The sequence below is a fragment of the Tenrec ecaudatus genome, chromosome 6 (genome assembly GCF_050624435.1).
Source record: "Tenrec ecaudatus isolate mTenEca1 chromosome 6, mTenEca1.hap1, whole genome shotgun sequence".
Lineage (NCBI taxonomy): Eukaryota > Metazoa > Chordata > Mammalia > Afrosoricida > Tenrecidae > Tenrec > Tenrec ecaudatus.
In genome coordinates, this window is record NC_134535.1 from 128,034,914 (window position 1) to 128,060,986 (window position 26,073).

Here is a 26,073-nt window from a genome sequence, read left to right on the forward strand (position 1 = left end):
TGAAATAGTGATAAGACTCAGTATATGTTGGCTGTAGTATTGAAAAAGACTAGGTAGTGAATGAGCTATAATGATATCACTCCCTAATGTGCTACAGGGTACCAGTCCACAGACTGAAGAATACTAAGAAGCTCAGGCAGAAGAAAAATAAAAGATATTTCTATCTAGTTTCATTAGAGTAAACTTAGACTCACTGCCATCCAGTCAGTTCTGACTCATGGCAACCCTATAGGACAGGGCGGAACAACCTCTGTGGGTCTCCATCACTGTCACTCCTCACAGGTGGAGAAAGCCTTGTCCTTCTCCTGAGGACCCGCGGGCTAGCAGCCCAACATGTAACCACCACACCACCAGGGCTCCTGATAGTAAACTTACAGAATATAAAACACACCAAAGGAACCTCAAAAGCATCAAAAGTAAAAAAGACGACCTTCAATGGAGACTGTTGATTTCTCATAGTCCATTGGGAACCAGACTAGAGTAAAATGTCATTTTTATGTGACGAAAAGAAAACAATTGCTAACTCAGACTTTTGCAGCCAAGAAAAAAGATCATTTACAAATGAGAGAAAAAAGTAAAGGTATATACATATTAAACAAGCAAAAGCAGAGCAGAGTTTGCCACCAATTGAAACTGTCATTTAAAGAAATTATAGTAATGTTCTTTAGAAGAGATCCCACATGGAAAATCATAGATTTAGGAGTTCTGGTAGTGTAGTGGGTTATGAGGTGAGCTATTAATCATGAGGTTAGTGGTTCAAAACCTACAGAAGTTCCTTGAAGACAGATGAGGCTTTCTACTCTGTCCTACAGAATTTGAGTATATTAAAAGTAACTTTATGTTCATAGGAATACATGAAGATTGTGAGGAGGAAAATAATGAAGAATGGGAGAATATATTTGCAACACCCACAACTAACAAAGGATTAGAATAGGTATATATAAAGCATCTCTACAAATCAATGGAACTACAAAGGCAAGCAAATAAAAAATGGGGCAAAAGCCTTGACCAGAAAGGCACTTCTCAAAAGAGGAAATACAAATGGCCAATAAACTTTTGGAAGGGAACTTGATCTCACTAGTAATTAAGAAAGTATTATGTAAACCACAATGAAATATCATTATACACTCAATGATACACTATAAAAATGTGTCCATACCAAGTGTTAGCAAAGATATAGATGTAAAAAATGCTTAGTTACCGATGGCGAAGGTATAAATTAGAAAAAATACAAAACCCAAACTGGTGCACACCAGTTTGTGTGATCACAAGGTGCCAAAGAGATCAGTTGTCAGGCATCAAAGAACAAAAAATCATATCATTGTGTACTCACCTCCACGATATGATTGCTGAAGACAAATGGGTACATAAGCAAATGTGGTGAAGAGAGCTGATGGTGCCCAGATATTAAAATATATAGTGTCTGGGGTCTTAAAGACTTGAAGGTAAACGAGCAGCCATCTAGCAGGGAAGCAAATAAGTCCACATGGAAGAAGCACACCAGCCTGTGTGATCACGGGGTGTCAAAGGGATCAGGTATCAGGCATAACAGAACAAAAAAATCTTACCATAGTGAATGAGGGGGAGTGCAGCTTGGGGACCCAAGACCCATCTGTAGGCAACTGGATATCCCCTTACAGAAAGGTGGTGGGGAGGAGACGAGCCAGTCAGGGTGCAGTGTAGCAATGATGAAACATACAACTCTCCTCTAGTTCTTCCCCCCACACCTCCACTATCATGATCCCAATTCTACCTTACAAATCTGGCTATACCAGAGGATGTACACTGGTACAGATAGGAACTGGAAACACGGGGAATCCAGGGCAGATGATCCCTTTAGGACCAGTGGTGAGAGTGGTGATACTGGGAGGGTAGAGAGTAGGTAAGGTAGAAAGGAGGAACAGATTACAAGGATCTCCATATAACCTCCTCCCTGGGGGATGGACATCAGAAAAGTAGGTGAAGAGAGATGTCAGACAGTGTAAGATATGACAAAATAATAATTTATAAATTATCAAGGGTTCATGAAGGAGGGGAAAGTGGGTAGGGAGAGGAAAAAATGAGCTGATACCAAGGGCTCAAGCAGAAATCAAATGTTTTGAGAATGATGGCAACAAATGTACAAATGTGCTTGACACAATGGATGAATGTATGGATTGTGATAAGAGTTGTATGATCCCACAATGAAATGATTTAAACAAACAGAGAAAAAACTGGTAGCAGTTTGCTGTTGTCAAGTAAAACTCAAAATATAAACCCACTGCCATCAAGTCAATTCCAACTCATAGTGAGCCTGCATAGGGTTTCTAAGATTATCGATCTTTCCCAAAGCAGACAGCCTCATCTTTCTCCCTTGAAATGATTGATTAACTTGGACAGCTTACCCACAGTGCCGCCAGGTCCATTATGCTTGCCTAAGTCCCAGAAACTCTAGTCATGGGTCAATGAGAAATGTGTGTACAAGTGCAGCAGGAAGCATGGGCGAGAATGTTCATGGCAGCATTGTTTGTCATAACCTAAAATTGGAAACAAGCCAAATCTATCCTAATTAGAATTAATACATAAATTGAGACAAATTAATAAGATTAAATACTTTACAGATGTGAAAATACACACATTATAGCTTCACGCGACGGCATCCTGGGTGAAAATATCAAGACGTAAGACTATTGGCAATTTAATTCTGTTCATAGTGAGTTCATTAAGAAACCATTTTGGAATGGTTCTCAAGTTCAGAGGCAAGGTCCAGGCTGGAGGCGTAATCAGCTGGAGATGGTAGTTGAAGCTGTAAGGCTACATGAGATCACATGGGAGTGCATTCATGTACAGCAAGGATCTAAGGTCTGGGTTCCCAGGACCCTACAACATGAAAGATTGAAGGAATGAGTGGAACAGGAAGGATGATATTAGGGGATCCGAGAGTCAAAGTATTTCAAGGGAGAGAGCAATCTCTCGTGTCAGATGCCCCTGAGAAGTCAGGGAAGTCAAGGAATGAAATCAAAGCTATTTATTCTCTCCATCTTGTATCATATCAAATCACCATCATGATCATCATCATTGCCAACAACTGATAAATGATCAAACCATTGAAATATATGAGGGGGGCTTCAAAAAGTTCCTAAAAAATGAAATTAAAAGATAGCAGCATTTTTCTATAAACTTTTTGAAGCCCCTTCATATACTGAAAATTGGCCCAGTGGTCATGCTGCCAGAGTCCCAAGTTATTGTGCTTATACGGGAGGGTGGAAAATGTATTTGTGTGTTGTCCATCAATTTGTGATCATTTTTCCTTTTTTTTTCCCTCCCAACCCAACGCCTCTCCAAATCTTTAAATGTAAGATTCTGTATCAAAAGTAGAAACTAACTGGCATATTCCACTGTGTCTGGAGTCCCCTGATGGTAACCAAAAAGTGCCGCCCACTGGACTGTGTGAGCTTGTACTGGTAGCGATGGAGCACTTTTGAGTGATTCTGTACACAACAAGGCTCTCTAGGCCACTCCTGTTTTAAACCGGCTCACCAAGGATGAGTCTGACTCGCACCCTTTTTATTCTCACAAGTGTTCCATGTGGAGCGCTAAGCTTTGTGGTCCTCCCACCTTTTCAGAGCAGCGGTTCTCAACTTGTGGGTCACGACCCCTGTGGGAGTCAAACGACCCTTTGTCAGGGGTCGCTAGATTCACAACAGTAGCAAAAAAAATGACAGTGATGAATTAGCAACAAAAATAATTTTATGGTTGGGGGTCACCACCACATGAGGAACTGTATGAAAGGGTGGTGGCATTAGGAAGGTGGAGAGCCACTGTTTTAGAGTTTCAAAAACCATTATTTTATCCTGTGTTTCCCAACTGCCATTCTCTCTTTTGACATTACAAAAAAGAAGAAGAAGAAAAGAAAGCCAAGTTGCTTAAAGAAAAAGGCCTTTGGGTTACCCTCAAGCAAGGTGTGGAGCACAGGAGTCAGGGCAGTCTTCCAAAGAGTCTTTCCATCTGGGGTTAGAGTACCCACTGCAGCAGAATGAATACCGCTCTTCTGTATCCTCATCCCCCCTCTGCTGCTGTGATGGAGCCCAGCTTGAAGAAGACATTAGGAGAGTTCTCAGGACACCAGTGGGCCACATTCCCTAGGGACCTGACCGCTGCTGTGTTCATCCGCCCCACCTGTGATAGAGCCCGGACAAAATGAATTTTCTCTTTTCTCCGGCTAGTTGTGTTGAGCTAAAGTCTCTTTACTTTTGTGTGCACATAGTTGTCTTGTTGTGAGGAAGCTTATCAGAGGCGGCATTCTTCCTCTGTTTTTAGATGGCCACGTTTTCCTTCCCTGCCCAAGACAGCTGTGAGTCAAGTTTGACTCGATGACTGTGAGTTTGGGGTTTGGGACCCAACATATTCATGGACTAATACATACACATTGAGAACCAGTCATCGGGAACCCTCCTCAACTGGCCAACCTCCAGACCTCAGCTCCCACATCCTAGAGGCCATCTTAACCTGCCCACAAAGGTTCTAACCCTCACCCAAGTACCACAGCTATGGTCTGCCAGTGTAAGCCCCTCTCCCTTCCTCTTCCACGATCTTGTGTCACAGGGTCCCTCCCGTTCTCTCTGCCCCAATCGTCGTTTTTGACATGTGAGAACAAGGAGTGTACGAGCCAGAGGGCCAGGCTCCTGGACAGTTTCCATGTGACTGTCCTCGGGTGCCCTCAAGTGAAGCAGGTTTGCATTCCTGAGCATTCTCTCCTCCTTCTCGAAAGTTGGCGAGGTCACAGGCCATTCCAGCTTTCTCCTGGACACGCGGAATGATGCAGGTTTCGGGACTCAGGGCATATGTCTTCTCCATCCGCAACCCTTCCTTTGGTAATACCGTCCAACTCCACAGCTTTCAATGCCATTGAAAATTTCCGTATTCCACAATTTTCACCTTCAGTTCAGACTGCTCCCCTGCAATCCAGATGAATGTAACCATGTGCCTATTCCATCTCTTCACTTTGGCAGCTAATAAGCATCATATACTTAAAATATCCCCAAACTAAATTCCTGGCTATCCCTCTACACTTGTTCCTTCCACAGTCTTACGGCCCTTGTTGACGGTCACTGTCACTATCAACTTCCAGGTCTTCAGACGAAAATCTTGTTGTCCCTTCTGACTCTTCTCTTTTCTATTCCGGGCCCCAAAAGAAAGTCTAGTTGACTCTACCTTCCAAGTATACCCAGAATCCAACCACTTCTCAACATCTCGATTGCTTTTTTTTTTTTAAAACAATTTATTAGGGGCTCATACAACTCTTATAACAGTCCATACATATACATACATCAATTGTATAAAGCACATCTGTACATTCTTTGCCCTAATCATTTTTTTCTCCTCTTTTCTTTTTTTACATTTTATTAGGGACTCATACAACTCTTATCACCATCCATACATATACATACATCAATTGTATAAAGCACATCCACACATTCCCCGCCCCAATCATTCTCAAAGCATTTGCTCTCCACTTAAGCCCTTTACATCAGGTCCTCTTTTTTTCCCCCTCCCTCCCCTCTCGATTGCTTTCACCCTGGTCCAAACCACCATCGTCTCTTGTCTAGATTCTTACAATAGCTTCCCAACGTATCCCCCAGTGTTTGTTTACATTGGTCCCTGCAGATCACAGGATACTGATCCTTCTTATAAGTTAAGTCACCTCACATCTCTGCTCCAAACTCTTGAGGAGCTTTTTCCTTTTCTGAAGTGTAGAAGTCAGCATCCTTTGACCACAGGGTAGACCCATCTCTCCTCCTCTTGACTCTTTCCTTCCCCAACTCATGGTGGCCTGGGGGATGTCACAGTGGAGCTGCCCTCCAGAGACTTCTCTGTGGCAGAGTTTTCACAGGGAGATGACCAGAGTTGTCTTTGGAGGTGACTCTGGGTGACTTGAGACTCACACTTTTCAGGTACAGCCAAGTCCTTTAACTGTTCGCACCATCACCCCCACCTCCAAGACGCCTTCATTTCCACAATGGGATAGAAATCAAAAGAGGAGAAGATCATGTGCCAAGCAACAGCCTCAGAAGTCTGGGAAGGAGTGTGGGCTAGCCTGGAGGGGAAAGGGGCTTACCTACGTGAGCAAAGCAGGACTTCTCAAACTTGACAAGGACGTTGGTTAAAATGCAGGCTCTGAGTCAGAAGGTCGGGGATGGCCCTGGGATTCCATATTTGCTAGCAAGTTCCCTCCATGCTAAGGGGTTGGTTCAACCTATCAACCTTTCCATGATCAACTGAGAGAAAACTGTTTATACCATCCAGGGGACAGAAAGAGTCAGGTGGAAAGGTTTCTGGGAGGGAGGCGGGGAGGAGATGGAGGAGAAGGGAAGAAGGATGCTTTGGGTAGCAGGGAAGAGAGTCATTCTCCCCTTTAACCACTGAACCTCTTATAGATGGCGAATAGAGCCTTACCTTCTCCCAGTGCCTTCCTCCCTGTTCCACCCTGAAGACCACGGAGCTAAGGATGTTTTTGCTAGTGTTATTTTTCCCACAGTCCTCCCCCCACCCTAAGTCCCAAACACATACAAACATACACTTTAACGCCCTGGCCTTCCACGTGCGCCACCCCCACCCCCCTCCGCCACCTCCAATCGATCCTTCCATCACTGGCCTCCCCTGCAAAAGTGATTTTGGGGAAAAAGAATCTCACACCACATTTCCAGGCCCTTACCGTCTGGCCGTGACAATCCCAGAGGAATGGGAAGTGAAAATGTCTACATTGTGGGAGAGTGGTGATGTCATGTCCAGGTTTTCTGACTTACATGGTAGTCAGTCTTCCTTCGGCCTGAGGCTGGGGTTCTGGTGCGCCCTCCCCCGCCCCCTTTGCATCGGAGGCTCAGAGGCCTCCCACTCAGTGTTTTTCCCAACTACCCTCTGCTTGCTACACACACACACACACACACACACACACACACACACACACTCAATACAATGTCCATCCACCTAGAGAAAAAGGCCTTCTGCTATAGGGAGTGTTTTCTTATCCTACCAGGGTCCAGAGAACAAATAATAAAATTTGGAAAGCAGGCTAAGCTAAGGCTGCCACCAGCACCCTCCCAAGGTTCAGAAACTCTAGCCCCCCCCCCCCACCACACACACACTCACACACGGGTCTGACACATCTGAAACCCATTCACAGCTCAGGGTCATTCATCACTGCTTGGGAAGCACTGCCCAAGCCCAAGCTGTTTCCCCTGTATGTTAGTCTGGGTACTTTAGAGAAACAAATCCACAGAAACTCATGTATAAGACAGAGTTTTATATAAAGGCTAAGTGCGCATCAAGAAAGCATCCCAACCCAGTGCTGCCCAAGCCCACAAGTCCAACAGTAACCCATTAACCCATATGTCCAACACCAACCCACAAAGTCCTCCTCCACCTCACAAAACACATGCAATGGTGCCAACTTAAGGAGGAAAGTTGAGTCAGTGAACATGTAAACATCTCAGTGCCGGCAGGGGTCTCCACACGGCTGCTCCAGCACCCAGGGCTGCATCAGGATAGGTCCATGTGGCTTCTCCTCAGGGATGTCTTGCAGGAAGTGAGCCTTGCAAAGTGAAGCAGGGAACTGGCTAAGGCAGCTGCACCCTGGTCCCAACCATCAGAAAGCAAGAGACCCAAAAACTCGAAAGGCAAGTCTCACTGAGCCATTTATCCCTCCGCCCTTCAATTAACCCCACATGTGTTCATCGGCCAGGTTGGCCCAATAAACCAACTACCTCACCCTGGCTTCTCCCAGCCCTACTCCCCGCTTTCCAGTGGCACGCATCCCACCTCTCCTCGTGCCTTAGAAACCTTTCCACCTGCCCCTTTCTTGCTCTCCCCCTGGGTGCCACACATGGTTTGCTGTCAGCTACTCACCAAAAGGCGGTTTGAACCCACCCAGCTGCTCCACGCAAGAACGACCCTAAGCGTCCATCGAGATGACCACCAAGGAAATCAATTCTTGGGGCATGAGGAGTTGGAAGTTGACTCTGTGGGAATGGGTTTGGTTAATTTCAGTGTCATTCTCCTCCCCCACCCCCCACTCATTTTCCAGTTAGCTCTCCACAGCCAGCCTTCAGCTCCCACCAGAGGAAATCTGACCCTAACAGCCCCTTTTGGAGAAGTCCTAAGGAAAAGGGCTTCACTTGGCTGAAACAAGTTAGGATTTTGCTTTGAGCAAATCAGACCCCTAGCACTTTCCTCCCCCTCCCTCGGTCCCCCTTACCGGGTGCTTTCCCTCCTGGGCCCTTGTGCCTCATGGGGAAAACGTTCCTTGAAAGAGAAGAGGCAAAATGGGATTACAGGACAAAACAGGGTCTGTAGGGCCAGGCTGGGTGTGCCCTTCGCTATCTCAAGTTCTAGAAAAAGGAAGTAGAGGGGCCCTTAGAGGTCAAGTGACCAATGAACTTTCATTTTGAACAAAGCCATAAGACATTTCTGCACCAAAGGGGAAATCTGAGTTCTCCCCTTTAAGCCTGGTAGGAAAAAAGAAGTTCAGCCTGAGAATTGGAATCTCAAAGCCTCTCTCCTGCTCGCTTTCTTTCCCCCTTTTCTCCTTGCCGACCTCAGCAAACTCTGACTGTATCCCTTCTCGACGCACACATCTTCAGTGGCTCCCTATGTGTTCTTTCTGGGGGCCCACCTTCTGCATGTGTTCCCCGAACACCTCAGATCGGCCACCTCTCCAGTGCCGTTTGCTGCCCAGTTGCTTCAGCAATGACAGCCTGCATTTAGAATTTAATAATACAATCTCAAATGCTGGCAACTCTGGTTTAATTGAAGTTTATTTCATCTCCAAAGCTTCCTAAGCAAAAGAATCACATGCTGATGCCTGGCTTTACTTTTTTCTGTGCGTCTAAACTATTTGAAATCTCAAAGAAACAAAGGGTACTCTTCTCTGGGAAAAGGTACCTACTCTCTGAATCCCACCCAAGATGTCTGAGGACTTGAGTTCCCTCGTTGCCCAGCAACGGGCTCCAAACAAGTTGGCTGAGTACATCCCAGGAGCTCCAGGATTGCCTGTTGATTCTCACCTCTCTGTTCTCTTCTGACCAGATTGCCCTGACCTTCTCGATCGTCTTTGGTGTAATTGTGTATCGGATCACCACCGCAGCTGCTCTGTCTCTCAACAAGGCCACACGCTCCAATGTCCGGGTGACAGTGACGGCAACAGCGGTCATCATCAACCTCGTGGTCATCCTCATCCTGGATGAGATCTACGGGGCTGTGGCCAAGTGGCTCACCAAAATAGGTACTGTGTCCCCAAGCCCCACATTTACGCTGTGCCCCTTGGCGCAAGGTCAACTCACCATGAGCAAAGCCATTGGGGTGATCACGAAAACCGAGAAAAGGGGTGCTTTTTCATAGCACATTTTCGTTTTATTGGCATGTCGTTAACATGCTCTACAATTCCATGGTTGAATACTTAAAAGAAGGGTACAAACATCTCCACCATCAATTTTAGAATGGTTTCTTCCTTTTTCTACCCATTGTTATTATCTTCCTGCTACCCCTCTCCACCCTCACACCTCCCTGCCATCACCCTGAGGACCTGTAAATCTAGTTACCGTCTCTATTACCTCTCCTGGGGTTCACATTAAAAAAAACCACAAAAACCCCACCAATGACCAAACGCACCATCCAAAAGAAAGCAGAAGATGGTGGGAATGAGAACAAATTAGAAAAAGGATCACAGGGTAAACACGTGACAATAGGTTAAACTCGAATCTAATACATTAAAATGGAATCTAACCTTATCTGAAGTCATCTGCTTTCCAAGGCACCCTGTCTGAGGGCAAGAATAGTCACATAGTCCATGGTCTGAGGGAAGTCAGTGGAGCCTTAACCTGCAAATGGATTTGGGGCCTTCACAGTCAGTCAGCCATAGCCTTCTATTACCCAACAGCAACAATCAAACACACTGCCATCGAGTCGATGCTGGCCCATAATGACCTGATTGGACGGGGTAGACTGGCCCTGTGAGATTCCGAGCCTGCCCCTCTTTCCGGGAGCAGATAGCCTTCGGCAGCACATGGGAACTGGGAAAATGAGGAAACACAGCCGTTGGGCTTCCCCTCGGTCCTCTCAATAAACTTCTTGAGCAGCAGCCCCTTGGCCCACGCCGATTAGTGCAGGAGACAGAGAATTCACAAGCCTGCAAGGATAAGCCCTGGAATCGACTCTTCTTACGCTGAGCCCGGGTGCAAGACAGATTCAACACTTCCTGAGAACCACCGCAGGGTTGTAACGCTGCTCGTTTTCCCAGCAGCGTTCAGAAGGTTTAGGAAAGCCTCCTGACACATGAGCCCGTGATGGCCCTGTCTACCCTCCTACTGCCAGGGGCCCCAGAAAATCCACACATTCCCCACGCCCCGAGCAGACTTCAAAGGAGCAGATCAGACTTCCCAAGCCTCAAGCCAGTGGGAAAAATGCAGCGGCCTCAGCGTTCAGACGTGTCATCAGCCGTGTCATTTGAGCTGCAACCTGCTGTCGCCCAAGCAGTTGTGCTTATTCGATGGGGGAGGGCTGAGCGGGAAGCCCCTTTCTTCATCACACTCATTCTGGGTGGCCTGCATGTACCCCATGCCCTCTTGAAATTTCAGTTCTCGGACCTGGGCATAGGAGTCTAAGCTTCAGGCTGTGCCAACCTCACCGACCTCAAACCAGGCCCGCCACGGCTGGGTAGCTTTTGACGTGGCGGCCCTGCGGAGGGTTTCCAGGCCCGTAGCTTTTTATGTGAGCAGACAGCTTATCTTCCTCACACTGGAGCAATTGGTGACTTTGAACCACCAGCTCTGTGGTTAGTAGTTCAACGCTCGGGCAAGAACTCCACCAGGACGTCAGTAAAAACGGGCCTCGCTGCCACCGAGGCAATTCCGGCTCCCATCGGACAGGGCAGAATGACCCCTGTGGGTTTCTGAGACTGTAACTTTTTACGAGTTTCCAGGGAGCTGCTGGTGGTTTCATATGACTGACCTCGCCCCCAGAGCTCAAGGGTGAATTGATGATCGGATGTTAATATAATCTGTGCTATCTCCTAAAGTTCTTGACAAAAGATTAGCAGACAATGTTAATGCACTTTGTTTAGTGATCTCCAAGGATCCCGCCGGTGGGCGCACTAAGGAATCCTGGGTAGCCAATGGCTACTGTCCTCAGGAAGCCTGGATACCCAATGGTTAAGTGCTCAGCTAACTGAAGGGAAACAAAACAGGAAACAAGAGTGACGGGACCCGGTGCTCACTAGACTTACGGAGTAACGAGGGAAAGATGTACAACGCGGAGGGTCGTTTCCCAGCGTGTGAGAAAGTAAGGGGTGACGAGCTAGACAGTGGTTTGTGTTCTGCACTTTGGGGCGGGTGGTTAAGAAAGGCCTGTCTTGGGTAGAAGCAATATAGCTCAGACCTAAATGACAAGGAAGAGCCAAGCCAACTGCACCAAGGGGAAGCTGCGCGGTGGAAGTAAAGTTGAGTGTGAGTGTTATCTTGTAGAACTATTATACACCGTACTCGCCGGATGTGTTACCGCATACTATCGTGTGTTGTTGTTGGCATTTTCTTGTGTGATCCCCGGTAGTAAAGTCGATTGGACTCCGTCATAAGTTAACCTTAAAACCTTGGTTGCGTAGCATCAAGTATTAATGTTTTGATTGTTTCCTGCCTTTTCCTCCTGTTCGTACTCTGTGTCGAGTGTGAATTGGTAGGGAGCTTTGCTTCACACCGCCGCACAGGGACCCAGACCGAAAGGGGTCCTTGAACATGTTGCCAGGGAAAGGGAGGGCCGGAGCGTCACACACACCAACCTAACCCAGAATCCACGTGCTGTCAAGCTGATTTTGACTTACAGGGCGATAGAAGCGCCAATGGCATAGTTCGTTACACTCTGGGCTGTTAACCACAGGGTCCGCAGCTCTAAACCACCGGCAGCTGCTCTTCGGGAGAAAGATGGGACTTTGCACTCCTGTAGAACGCTACCATCTCAGAACCCACAGGGACAGTCCTACCCTGACCTATATGGTGGCATTGAGTCTGAATCGATTCAGCAGCCGTGAGTGAATGTGACCTTGTAGAACAGAGTGGAAGATGCTCCATGGAGTTCCCAACTCTGCATTCGTTAAGGATGCAGATTTACCACACCTTTCTCCTGTGGGGTTGGCTGGTTTAGTTCAAACTACCAAACTCTGGCTTCCTGGTTGAATACTTCAGCCACTGCTCTCCCAAGGATCTGCAGAGGCTACCAAATGCTTCCATTTTGAAGGTTCCTCCCCTACTTCAGCTCAGAGCTTACTGGCTCTTGCTGTTGTTAGGTCCCATCGAATCGGTTCTGACCCATAGGAACCCTATGCGCAGCAAAACGAGACAGTGCCACTCCTGTGCCCCTGTGCCATCCTCACAGTTGCTCCGATGGCTGAGCCCAGTGGTACAGCCACGGTGTCAATCCATCTCTCATTGAGAGCCTTCCTCTTAGCTGCAGCCCCTCCACTTTACCAAGCCTGAAGCCACCTCGGGAACCTTGCTGGCTAGAAGAACCTAATGTTCATGAAGTCGGAGCATTTGTGACGGCGCGTGCCATTCCGTCAGCAGGAAAGGTACCCCCTGTCCCTCTCTCCAGCCGGGGGCTGCAGTTTGACCCTTTCTTCTCCAGGCTTATGGTTAACTCGGCATACTTGTGATGAAGTGATTGGTGAAATAAGTACATCTCCACATTCATTTTTTAACAAAAACAAACTTCTTTGTAGAAACGTCTTTCAGATAGGCATGCTGTGAGCCCATGTCAAGGCTACAGCAATAATTTATGTATTCATTATTCTATCTCCGCTTACTTACCCCAAACTCTGAGGAACGAGTGAGGCGAACAAGGCAACTGCAAGGCAGTGGGTTGAGAGGACAGAAAGAGGCCACACATGTATGACAGAACCTGACATTTCCTGGATGGCAAAGAATGCATGTACTAATGAAGTGGGTCATACAGAGCAGGAGATGAGCAACATATTTGCAGACTTGAGGGTCCCCAGGGTCTCCCCAGGGGCATAAAGCTATGGATAATACCATCTAATTGTGTGAGGATTTGGCCAGGCTTAGGGGCTTCCTTTGCCATTCTCCCGCAGGGTTTAGTGCCCATCTGGCTTCCTGCTCTCAAGCGCCCTGATGGTTGAGGCGCTGCGGGTGGATGGGCTTTGGTCACCAAATGCAAGCAGCTGCTGCCAGCAACCCCAACACATCCCCAAGTTCTTCCCCGCAGGGCTGACTAACGGAAGGCCAGTTTCCTAGAAGTGTTTGTCAACAGGACCAGCCCTTCGGCTTACCCACAATCTATTCTTGTTACAAATGGGCATAATAACTAAAGATAGAATTGTCAAATACCTGTGGAGTGACTCAGCTCAGTAGTGGTAGAGAGCGATGGTAATTGTCTCCCTGGATGCTACAACAAGACATGCTCTAACCTTGAATCAGCCCAGCCCTGACCTAGCAGAAACCTGATGTGGTGGGGTGGGGTTGCTAGGGAAACGAATGTACAGCATGCACAGTGTGTAGTAGATTCAGCGGGCATCGATGAGCGACGTGTCCTGCCATGGGCATGGGGGTTTCAAGGAACTGATGGGCCAAGGGTTGTCTTAGTCCTCACTGGACAACTTTGCTGCAAAAGACCTTTTTTTTTTTTAATTCAAATCTTCAAAAGTAAAGAGGTCCTTTTGGTGATGTTCTCCCTCAACTCATATGGATGTGGAAGCTGGGCAGTCCACAAGGAAGGCCCCTGATGAGTCGACAAATTGTGCTGGTGAAGAATATTTGAACATATGCTGTGGATTGCTAAAAACTACCCCAAACTAAACACATTGCTGTCACATTATTCATCATGACTCTCAGGGACAGAGAACGACCTCAGAGAGTTTCTCTCACAAAGTAGCGACGCCTTTGGACCTCCTGCCTTTGACGGGACAGCTGTGAACTTAACCATGGTGCTCCTCAGACTGCTGGATATGTGAGCCAGTCTGTCCTGGATGGAGCATAAGGAGGCAGGGTGGCGAGACTTTGTCTTGCTTACTTTGGACGCGTCATCAGGAGGGGCCCCACCGCCGAGAAGGACACCTCCTGGTAGAGAGTCAACGAGAAAGAAGACGACTCCATGAGATAGACTGACACTGGGGCTGAATTCATAGCCTCAAGTAGAGCAACAATAGTAAGGATGGTGCGAGACCGGAGAAATTCAATTCTGTTGTGCTCACAGTTGGGGTCACAGTGAGTCAGTGCTGACTCAAAGACACCTCAGTGATAACACAGCCCTCGGCGGGCCTCGACGATGATGGCTGCAGAGGGTGGAGTCCGTCATTGGGGGAAGAAGCCTGCCGGAGTGGACAGGCTATTTGGACTCCAGACAAGCAGGCAAATAGAAGAGGCCCCACGGAGGGAGGCTGGATATGAGGCAAGGCAGCAAAGATAACAACCCAACCAACGGAGCCCACTGGGCTTCTTCTGGGGTCAGGACACCAGCATGGCCCCTGCCTTTGAGGCAGCAGGCTTGTGAGCCCACCACCATGGAGCACAGTGTCCGGTGGTCTTGAGACAAATACGCCGTGAGCAAAGCACAGAGCATGCGTGGCCTGTACAGGAGCCGGTACATCCTCTATTGGGGAATTCCCTTTCTTTTCCTCTTTATATTAATAGATCATTTTATTGGTGGCTCTTACAGCTCTTATCACAATCCATACATCCACTGTAGCAAGCACATTTGCCCATATGATACCATCATCCTTTTCAAAGCCTTTTCTTTCTACCTGAGCCCTTGGTATCAGCTCCTTTTTTTCCGCTCTTCCCCCACCATGCCACCCTCATGAACCTTTGAGAAATTATAAATTATTGTTCTTTTCATATCTTATACCTCCTGCTACCTCCCTTCACCCATGTTTCTGATGTTTGCCCCCCTGGGTTGGGGGAGTGATACATCAATCATTGTGATCAGTTTCCCTTTCTTTCCCTTCTCCCCCGACCTTCTCCCTATCCTCATGGTACTGATACTCTCATTATTGGTCCTGAGAGGTCTATCTGTCCTGGATCCTCTATGTTGAGAGCTCTTCTCTGTACCAGTGTACATGCTCCGGTCTAGCCAGATTTGTAAGGTAGAACTGAGGCCATGATAGTGTGGGAAGGGGAGGAGGAAGCGCTAAAGAACTAGAAAAATGTTGTAGTTCATTGGTGCTCTACTTCACCCTGGTTGACTCATTCCTTCCTTGTGACCCTTCTGTGAGGCAATGTCCAATTGTCTACAGATGGGCTTTGGTCTCCATTCCAACCCGCCTCGCTCGCATCCAAATGGTTGTTTGTTGGGGTCTTCTGATGCCTGCTACCTGATCCCACTGACACCTTGTGATCCCAAAGGTTGTGCTTCTTCCATGGGGGCACTGCTGCTTCTGTTGGGGGATTCTTGTAGGAGCAGAATGGAAGAGGCAGGTTGACACTCACTTCCTAGGAGGAATCCTGAAGATGCTATAGCTTTGCCTTGATCGCCATTGTTTTCCAAATCCTTTCCCCCCCTCCTCTCCCCCGCTTTCTCTTCTGCTGCTGCTCCCTTCACTGTTTGCAATACAGCGACCACGCTGCAATATACTGCTGGGTTGTGTGTGGAACTGACAGATTCATTCTTCAGCCTTCATGAGAGCTCTTCAAGGTACAAGTATCAGGCTTATTATTACAGGTGCTTTAATCACTAGACATGAGCTGAATCAAACTGGCCAATTCTTATCCAATCGGCGTGTGTGAGTTGGTTAGACATGGCTGCTGGCCTGCTCACTGTCACAGCCTCAGAGTGTGCTGATGTGGGGACAAGAAAGTGAACAAAAGAACCGGTGGGGAAGGAGCCTGCTTTCTGTGGAGTCCCCACCATGTACTAGGAGACACTGGGAACCAGTAACCATTTGCGGTCAAATGGTCTTCAACTCATGATGAGGCCTTATGTGCCAGAGTTTGCATAGGATGAGATTTTGGATGTAGATCCTCAAGCCTGCCTTTCAGACACCCTGGGATAGAACTTAGATCTTTGGGTTTGCAGGCAAGTGCATTATTTTTTTGCGCCACTCAGGCATTCCAGCAGGCACTGTTAGGCATTGAATATACCTGGTCTCACATCATTTTCACAGAAAAGGCCCAAGAAGCTTAGAAACTTGACCAAGGCTTATAATTAATAGTGGTGCACCTGTGCTTGGACACACGCATGTACCTGGTGTTAATCCTGTGTCAAGTACTGGTCTTACTACTTTGTTTATTTTAAACTTTTTAATCTTCAAAACAGCTCCAATGCAGGTAGTAGCTTTAACACTGCCGCTTTACAGCTGAGAAGACTGAGTCACTGGAGGTCAAGTAGCACTGCTATGTTTTTATAGCTAATGAAGGGTGAATCTGGCCTCCATGTCCAGGCTAAGCCTAAGATAGTCTACTGTCATATAGGATGCATGTGTTAGTCCAGGTTGACTAGAGAAACAAATTCATAGACACTCATATGTGTTGAAGAAAGAGCTTCATATCAAATACCAGTTGTAGATTGAGAAAACATCCCAGCCCAATCCAGATCAAGTCCATAAGTCCAGTATTAGTCCATATGTCCAATACTGGTCCATAAATTCCTCTTTAGACTCATGCAGCACAGGCAATGATGCTGAATGCAGGAAGATCACAGGCCAGTGGGTAGAAAGTATTGTGGATCAGTGGCAGTGGAAGCATCTCAATGCTGGCAGGAGTCTCCATGTGTCTTTTCTAGCTCTCTGAGTGTCTCAACATCAGCAAAGGGAAGGCGGAGAGACTAGGTCTGACCTCCAGGGAGCTATTTATCTTTGTTACGCCTCCAGATGAGGTCATCAAACTTCAACCCGATTGACAGGTTCCACCCCTTCGCTCAAGTTGACAGAAGATTACGTAACTGCCACGATTTATCTGCCCTTTTCCTCAGGAAAAAATAAGTTTGTTGAGAAACAACAGAAATTTTACCAAGGTTCTAGAAAGGTTACAACAAGAGATCTAAAATTGATGGCGAGGAGGCCTGCTGGGTCTTGATCAAGTGCAATGTGTCCAAGAGGATTCACTGAGAGCTGAGTGGAGGGGGACTTGATAGTGGGATGGGAGGAAAGTGAAAGGAAATAGAGGAAAGAAGTAGAAAGCAAAAGCTATTTATAGAGGTACAGCTATAGGCATGCATATATGCAAATATATTAATTTATAATGAAAGGGATAGAGTTCAATGTACATATACTTGTATGCTAAAATATTAAGATAGCAGATGGACTTTGGGCCTCTACTCAAGGCCTTCCTTAACACAAGAACACTTTTTTCTAATAACCTGGCACTCTTTGATATTCACCTCCCAACACTATCACTGAAGACAAAATGGGTACATAAGCAAATGTGGTGACGAAAGTGGATGGTGCCCAGCAATCAAAAGATATAGCATCTGGGGTCTTAAAGGCTTGAAGTTAAACAGCCCATCTAGCATGGAAGCAAATAAGCCCACATGGAAGAAGCATACCAACCTGTGTGATCATGACATGTCGATGGGATCAGGTATGAGGTATCAAAAGATCCAAATCAAGTAATTATTTCTATGTGAGTAAAGGGGGTGGGGTTGGAGAGGAGAACTAAAGTCCATTGGTCACCCCCAACAGAAAGCTTACCAAGGAAGGGACAATTCAACCAGGGTGCAGTGTAACACCAATGAAACACTCATCATTCCTCTAGTTCCTGAATGCGCTCCCCCCACTACCATGACCCAGTTCTATCTTATAAATTCAACTAGACCAGAGTACACACATTGGTACAGATAAGAGCTCCCGACATATGGAATCCAGGACAGATAAAACCCTCAGGAACAGTAGTGGGAGTAGTGATATCATGAGGGTAGGGGGATGGTGGAGGCAGTTGGGGGACAGGGGAGACAGGGGACCCCCATCACAAAGTTGGATACATAGCCCACCTCCCAGAGGGACGAATAAAAGAAATGTGGGTGAAGGGAGACAACGGACAGTGTAAGGCATGACATAACAACAACAATATATCATTGATCAAGGATTTACGAGGGTTGGAGGGGGCGGGCAAAAGAGGAGCTGATACCAAGGACTGAAGTAGAAAGAAGATATTTTGGAAATGCTGATGACAACATATGTCCAAGCGTGCTTAATATAATTAAATGATGGATTGTCATAAGATTGGTAAAATCCCCCAATAAAATGGTTAATTGTAACAAAACAAAGAAACAAAAATATTGCAGTGAAGGAGCCCTCATAGTGTCGTGAGTTACTTACTGGGCTGCTCACCAGACGGTCAGCAGTTTGAAACCACCAGCTGCTCCGAGGGAGAAGGATGGGGCTTCCTGCTTCCATAAAGAGTGACAGTTTTGGCAACGCACACGGGCAGTCCTACCCTGCCCTGCAGGGCTGCTATGATTCAGAATCGACTCCATGGTGATGAGTTCGGTATGAGTTTTCTGGTACACACATATGTGAATGATAAGTGGTGAGTCTCCCTGGGAATAGATCAGCTGCCCTCAGGCGGGCAAGAGGCAGTGGGAGCAAGCTCAGCACCCACCTGCCACTGTCGGCCTGGACGCTTGAGAAGACATTAGGAGATCTTAGCATCCCACATGCGATATTAAAGAAAGGAAATAACTTTATTTTTTAAAGCAATGCCCCCAAGAAGTTCTGAGTCCAAAATTTTCCATCCAGTTTTAGGTTAAACTTCACCAAAGATATCCTGCTCTCACTGTGCAGAAGATGGGGGAGAAGGAAACAGCAAGGTGAAAAACATGGCTACTGAAGCCTGTCTGGCATCAAAGGCAGTTTTTAAAATCATTTTATGGGGGGCTCGTACAACTCTTATCACCATCCATCCATCTATCCATTGTGTCAAGCACATTTGTACATTTGTTGCCATCATCAGTCTCAAAACATTTGCTTTCTACTTGAGCCCTTAATATCAGCTCCTCATTTCCCCCCTCCCTCCCCTCTGCCCCCTCCCTCACGAACCCTTCATAATTCATAAATTATTATTATTTTGTCATATCTTACACTGTTCGATGTCTCCCTCCACCCACTTTTCTGTTGTCCGTCCCCCAGGGAGGAGGTTATATGTAGATCCTTGTAATCGGTTCCCCCTTTCTATCCCACCTTCCCTCCACCCTCCCGGTATCACCACCCTCACCACTAGTCCTGAGGGAATCATCCACCCTGGATTCCTTGTTTCCAGTTCCTATTTGTACCAGTGTACATCCTCTGGTCTAGCCAGATTTGTATGGTAGAATTGGGATCATGAGGCGGGCGGGGCGGGGAGGAAGCATTTAAGAGTTAGAGGATGTTAGCTAGTTGTATGTTTCATCGTTCAAAGGCATTTTTAAGAAGAACATTTTGGGTCTCTATGGCTGCATCTAATTCTCCATCAAATGTGGACAGTGGGTGTTTTCTGAGTGAAGGGTGACAGTGTCGGCTTTGTGGGTCTCTTCACTCTGGACCAGGGAGTCTGAGTCCCCCTGCAGGAACCTGACCAAGCCTTTGTTCAAGGGCGTGGCCACATGTGGAGCTGGCCGTGCCTGGGGAAGCCTGCGCCTTCCTGGAGGGAAGACTGGCGGGCTGGCAAATTGAAACCTGGCCCCAGAGCCAGGTCTCCTGGGTCGCCTGCCCTGCTCTCCACCAGCTCCTGCCTCTCTGGGTGGCCTTGGTAGTGGGGGAGGAAGATCCCCCAATCTGTCGGGGCCACGGAGGGTGTGGCAAGGCCCTACCATAAAGAGAGGATGGTAAGAGGCTGTTACTAATAATAATAATTACATTGTAAAGACCCAGCATCAGGGCTATGCCCGAGTATGTGGGGCAATTCATTCCAGTTCTACTAAGCAGCTCATTCAAAGTAGTTCCATGCAAGTGCTGAGAACAACTTCTGAAACTTGGGCCATAACCATGATCACGTCTCTCGTATTTTTCCAGTTAATCATGCAATCCCTGGTCCTTCTGATTCAGAAAAAGCCCACCAAGCTCCTCTCCCACTCTGAGTTTTCTTAGATCCCAGGGATGTTAGCCATTCAAAAGATAAAAGGAAAGGGATGTTGGGGTGATTCCGGTGCCACCCCCTCTCCACATTTCCTCTCTACCCTGCGCTGTTCTGTGGCATCACCCCAGTGCCTTTCCCTCTGGCTTCTGGTCGGGGTTCTGTTAATGGGGGGAGGGTGCATTGGCCGCGTAGAGGGCAGAAGGAGAGGGGAAGGCAGGGCGTTTCTCCTTGGTGCCCCTCGATTCTCCTACTTCTCAGGCAAAGCACTGTCTCCTTATAACTCTAGGGGCCAGTCTCTGTGGTCTTTATGGACTGACCTGTGAGAGCTATAGTTATGAAGAGCCATGTAAGGTCATACTATTACAGTGGTATAAGTGATATAGAACTGTTTCTCTGTCTCTGTCTTTCTCACACACACACACACACACACACACACACACACACACACACACACACACACACACACCTCCCACTGTCTGTGCTGGAGCCATCTGAGGGAAATTCTGTTTCCAAATAAGGGCCTGGCAGTTAGCGAGCCCAGCCCAAAGCCCATACTTACATTGAGTCAGCTAGTGTATGACCAACCCATCCACGACTCCTTCAGATCTCCTTCCTCCTCAGTGTTGCCCTTGGAGATGGGTCTTGTCCCATCTATGCCAGAAGAAGCTGCATCCCTGTTGAGATGGCACTGCCTTCCTCATGGAGATCCTGAGTGGACCCCCGGGCTTCTGCAAGGGAGGGTGCGCTTCTCTTTCAGGCTAAGCCCAATCAAAGTGCTGTAGTGATTTGGGTCCTTTTAGGGTAAGGAGTTCTGGTGGTGTAGTGGGTTACACGTTGAACTGATAACCACAAGATCAGCAGTTCAAAACCACCAGGGGCTCCACAGGAGAAAGATCAAAGTGTGTTTACTCCTGTAAAGAGTTTCCATCTCAGGAACCCAAAAAGGGCTATTCTAGTTTATCCCACGGGGTCTCTGTGAGTCAGAATCAACTTGATGGCAGTGAGTGAGTGAGTCTTTCAGGATATACTCTTATCCACCCATCACACCAGGATGCCCACCCCTTGCAGTGACCCAGGACCTATGACACCCTTCTCTCTGCAAATCCACCGTAGAGCATACAGCTTGCCTCTTCAAACCAACAAAATACAACAGATCTCAATACACCCTCTTGAATGTCCCTTCTGTAGGAGGCCACCCACGGTGACTTCAAAGGCCCTGACCATCCTTTTAAAGGTCCATCCCCTTAGGAATGCCAGTGTTCCCATTGCTTACCTTCCAAGAGACCTCTGTCAGGGACGTTAAACTCACTCGTTGGCACCTTCTTCAGGTAAGAAGAGGGAATGCATGTACAAAGCAGATCTCTAATCAAGGGCCTTGCTTCGCAGTAGTACAGGCAAACACTTGGGGTCTTACACTCCCCTTGGCACTTTCCGGGCAGGATCCCACTCAGTCCTCAAGACAAATGCTTAAGGAAGCTGTTCTGGGGAGGTACCATGTCAGGGATCAGAATATCAAGCCGTGGAGAGGGGAAATCCATGGATCTGGGAAGATGCCGGCAGTAAGGGACAGCCCTGCTATTAGCTGCCATTGAGTCAGTTCTAACCCGTCGTGGCCTGTGTGGAGCAGAACGGAACACTGCCCGGTGCTACACCACATTCACAGTTGCTATGTGACACCAGTCCATCTCCCTTGGTGGTCTTCCTCCTTTCCCCTCTCCTTCTACTGAACCAAGCACGATGTCCTTGTTCCGCGTCTGGTCCCTGCTTACAACATGTCCAAAGTACGTGAGAGCCAGTCTTGCCATTCACTCTTCCAAGGAACATTCGGTCTATACTTCTTCCAAGGCAGGCTTGTTTGTTCTTCTGGCAGCCAATGATGCTTTCCCCACTTTTTGCTCGTATCAGAATTCAAAGGCATCCAATCTTCTTTGGCTTTCCTTATCCATTGCCCAACGTTCACGTGCCTGTGAGCTGATGGAAAATACTATGACTTGGATCAGGGGCACCTGAGCCTCCTCAGTTCTTCTCTCAGTCTGGTGAATTGTATCACAGATGACAGAAGGCCAGAAGGACTCGGGAAACCACCCACTCCAACCTTGACATTGAGACATTGACTTGTTTGAGATTCAGAGTCTTCAAAACTGGTCAGGTGCTTTGGGGGGGATGGTTCTTAATCGCTGTAATGCTTCATACCCTTTGGGGTACACTTCAGGGAGGACACAAGCCAAGAGGGATGGAGGATTTGCTATGTTCTGTATTGAATTCTCCCCATTCTTCTTTTCTCAGTCAATGGCACCACTACTTATCCAGAGGCTCAAAGTCAAACCTGAACTTCACACCTTTCCAACCCAATCTAAGCAAATATTGTTCATTCAACCTTGAACCAATCTAGCCATGTTTCACAAGTTCGATCCTGAATGCTCGTCTTCGGTCTGAACAAGCACAGCACACTTGTATCCCTCTGCCATAACTTTTCTGCTCCCTGCAGTTCCCTCTCTGTGAGCCTTTACATGGGAGCTTCATCTCTCCCTTTACTCGCAGAGCTTCAAGGTGGCTTCCTATGAACTTCCAACAAATCTAAATTCCTTCCAGTGGCCCACGCTAACTACCTCCAGCCTCTTTCTCAAATTCACTACCCCTCTAAACCTCCCCAACCCCCCCCCCACACACACACACTTTGTCTTCACAAAGCCCTGGTGGCACAGTGGTTAAGTACTAAGCTGCTAACCCAAACATTAGTGATTTCAACCCACTAGTGACTCCACGGGACAAAGATGTGGTCATCTGTTTCCATGAAGGTGCACAGCCTTGGACACTCAATGGGGGCAGTTCTTTCTGTCCCATAGGGTTGCTATGAGTTAGAATGGACTTGACAGTGATGGGTGAGTAATTCTTTCTCCTTACTCAGAATGCTTCAGAAACTTGGACCTATCTTTTCCTTGTACATCCCTGGTCCCTCCTGCCTCAGGCCTTTGTTCTGACCACCCTCACTCTCCGGAATATTCTCCAGCTCTGCGCCTTCTTTTCCCCCCAGCTGTCAGTTTGGAGCTCACCTCCTCACATGGCTTTCCTCACCACGGTTACGGAAATGTTGCCCTTACCCCTCTTGTCTTCTCTTGCTCCTATCGCCGTAATCCTTAACTGCTCTCAGAAATATGCTTATCTGCCCACCCTCCCCTTCTAGACTATAATGGCAGAGCCTAACACCTGGTACATGATAAGTCAGTCGAGATGTCTTGAATGAACAAAGTCAAACATGATGGAAAAGGTGAGATAGACTTAACATCCCCTTGGAGCTGTCTAACGGGAACGAAGGTGGAAGGGCTCCATCCCTCCACCCGGCCGGCATGTGGGCCTCCTGTGTGTGCCGGAATGGATGGCCCACTGATGTCACGGGAACCTCAGTGGCCAGCGACAAGGCATGTCCCCTTGTTTTCTTCTCATTGCTGCCTTTCTCATGGGTGAGCATCTTCACAATAAGTCAGTGGGGAGACCATGCCAGTGCCTGTCTCGGGGGCCTGCTCTCGGTCACCCTGACTCGGGAGTTCTCATGATGGATTGGCAGCAACAGAGCTTGGGACTTTCACGTTTCCACTCGCTCTCTGTCTCTCCTTCGTGCCACTTGCCCCTCCCTGGCTAGGGGTTTGATTGTTATTTCCCCCTCTCTTTAAAATAGGATGCTCCAAGATACTAGTACCACGAGCAAGGTCATGATCCAGCACAGTCAAGACTCAGGTCCTCTTTCCTAGAGACAACAGTTCCATGCAGGCCATCGGGGTGGAGTGGCTTTGCTACTAAGCCACGGGGCCACAGGAGTATCTCAGGCACCCTGGCCCAGGACCTGCACTTCTGGTGCTCCCAGCGCCCTCAGGCGGCAGTACCCTGACTGCCCCATCCCGCAGCTGGCTGGGAATTTTCTCCCCAGGGGACAAACAAGGCAACAACATCACATACACGGAAGGAGGGGAGGCCGAGCCGCCAGCCCCACACCCACACTCCCACACAAAAACAGAGGGAAGACCAGATGGTTGGGCTGTCAGAAAGCATTGCTGTGGGCAAAGACTTCATCTAAGGACCCCGAGGAGGGGCAGGGAGGGCCACCTCTGCCCACTGCCTCAGCAGCACAGGTTCGGGCTCCCGTGCCTGCCTGAGAGGCCCTTCATTGGTGCTGCTAGTGACAACGCACACATGCCCAGCTCCCATTGTCCCCTTGTCCTGTCACCATCTTTATGTAGCTACTGGCAGGATTTTTTTGGGGGGCGCTGGTAATCAGTTTAGAGGACCTGCCACTCCAAAATCCAGATTCTGCAGCAAGCATGCTCTTGCCAGCCGTGTGCCTTCCGTTCGATTAGGACGCGAGCTCTGGGGACTCAGTCCTAAGCTGGCCCCCTGGGACTAACTCAGGCTTTCACACTAATTATTTTTCAAGGCCGTTTACAGCTGGGTCATTTGCTCTCATATTTTTTCATGACACATGAACCCAAACCCCACCGCCCTCAAGTCAATCCCAACTCATAGTGACCCTGCAGGACACAGGAGACTTGCCCCACAGGGTTTCTGACCTGTAAATCTTCACGGAGTCAGACTGCTGCATGTATTTCTCCCATCGATCCTTCAGTTAGCAGCCCAGCCCTTCAACCACCTTCTGCCAGGGCTGCTTCCCAACGCACTTGAAAGAAAAGGCCGGGTGGGTAATCGCTCTGCAGAGGAGCTTTATTTTATAGTCTTTTCTGACCAGAGATGGGGTCTACTCTCAGGTGGAAATCTACTCCAATGGATTGGGAGTGTGAGAAACTGGCAATTGTCCACTCAGTAAGCTGGGGCGGGGTGGGGGTGGGGGCTGGCTGTGAATGGTAGGATTATAGGAGCATCTGATTAGAGAGGAGCTGCCCCCCACTTCTCTTTTCTCTGCTCTTCTTTGCATCCCAATAGCAATTGGCATGTAAAGGTAATTCAGATGGGATCTTGTGAAGCACAGGCCTGGGCCATTTCCTGTCAGGGATCAGATTCAGATGACTCTCAGGGTTTGTGTCTTGTGAGAATACCCTCCCCTCTGGTCTGAAGTGCAGGTTGCCTCAAAGGAACCAAGCGGGCTCTGGAGGAACTAGGAAGAGCTTGTTCCATCTTCTCAGTTCTAGGAGTCTGTGCCACATGAACCAAACCAGACAAACTGGAGCCCCAGGGCTTTGGAGTTCACCCTTCCTTCAGGCTCCCCAGTGCCTCTCCCACACACTCCCATGTCTCTCCCTCCCTCGCCCACTCCCACCTTGTCTCCCTTCCATGGAGCTGTTCTCCAGGGCCCTCCTTCTCCAGAAGGCTCCACAGCGCATGCACATCCAGCCCACAGAGCATCTCCAGCTGATTGAGTGGCCTAGCAAGTGGATCTGGATGGTTTATTGGAAGCGCCCATTGTTTATGGTGGCGCATGGCCCTAGACGCACAAGCACAGAGCCATTTTTAGAAACAAAACTAATAAATAAAACACAGACCCATGATTTAATCAGTAAAGAGGAAAGGAAGCGTTCATTTCCATTGGGAGCAGAGAGCTCTGAAAGGACAGACCCCCTCTCCAGAGAACTCGGAGGAAATTCCCGTAGGGCTTGGGGGATCTGAGGACACACAGTTCAAAGGGGACTATAGGAGAAAACCAAAGACACATGTCACCCAAACATCACCCTCCATCCCTTCCCAGCCTCATTGATGGGCTAAGTTTTCCCAATTTCCAGACTCAAACCGGACTAAATGTGTTTTTTTTTTCAGAAGGCATTCTTGTTGTTGTTGTTGCCTGTTTTCTTACCCAAAGACATTTGAAGGTCACAGACAAAATGTAGTGAAGTTACCATTGTTTTGGATCCGTAGAGGCCTGGATTCCACTGGACACATTCTGTCTTCCTCCACTTCTTTCTTTCTTTCTTTCTTTCTTTCTTTCTTTCTTTCTTTCTTTCTTTCTTTTTTTCTTTCTTTCTACTTTGCTCTTATTCTTATTCTTATTCTTTCTATCCTTATGCCTCTACCCTCCTACCTCTCCATTTTCTTCTATCTTAATTTC

The 26,073-nt window shown here is 47.8% G+C and overlaps 1 protein-coding gene across 1 annotated transcript in view; it reads left to right on the forward strand.

Moving 5' to 3' along the window:
• ANO2 (anoctamin 2) overlaps positions 1-26,073 on the forward strand; it is a 415,077-nt gene that overhangs the window by 325,000 nt on the left and 64,004 nt on the right. Inside the window, exon 16 of the mRNA XM_075553136.1 lies at positions 9,064-9,259. Coding sequence (XP_075409251.1) covers positions 9,064-9,259 — 196 coding nt within the window. The remainder of the gene's footprint in view (positions 1-9,063; positions 9,260-26,073) is intronic.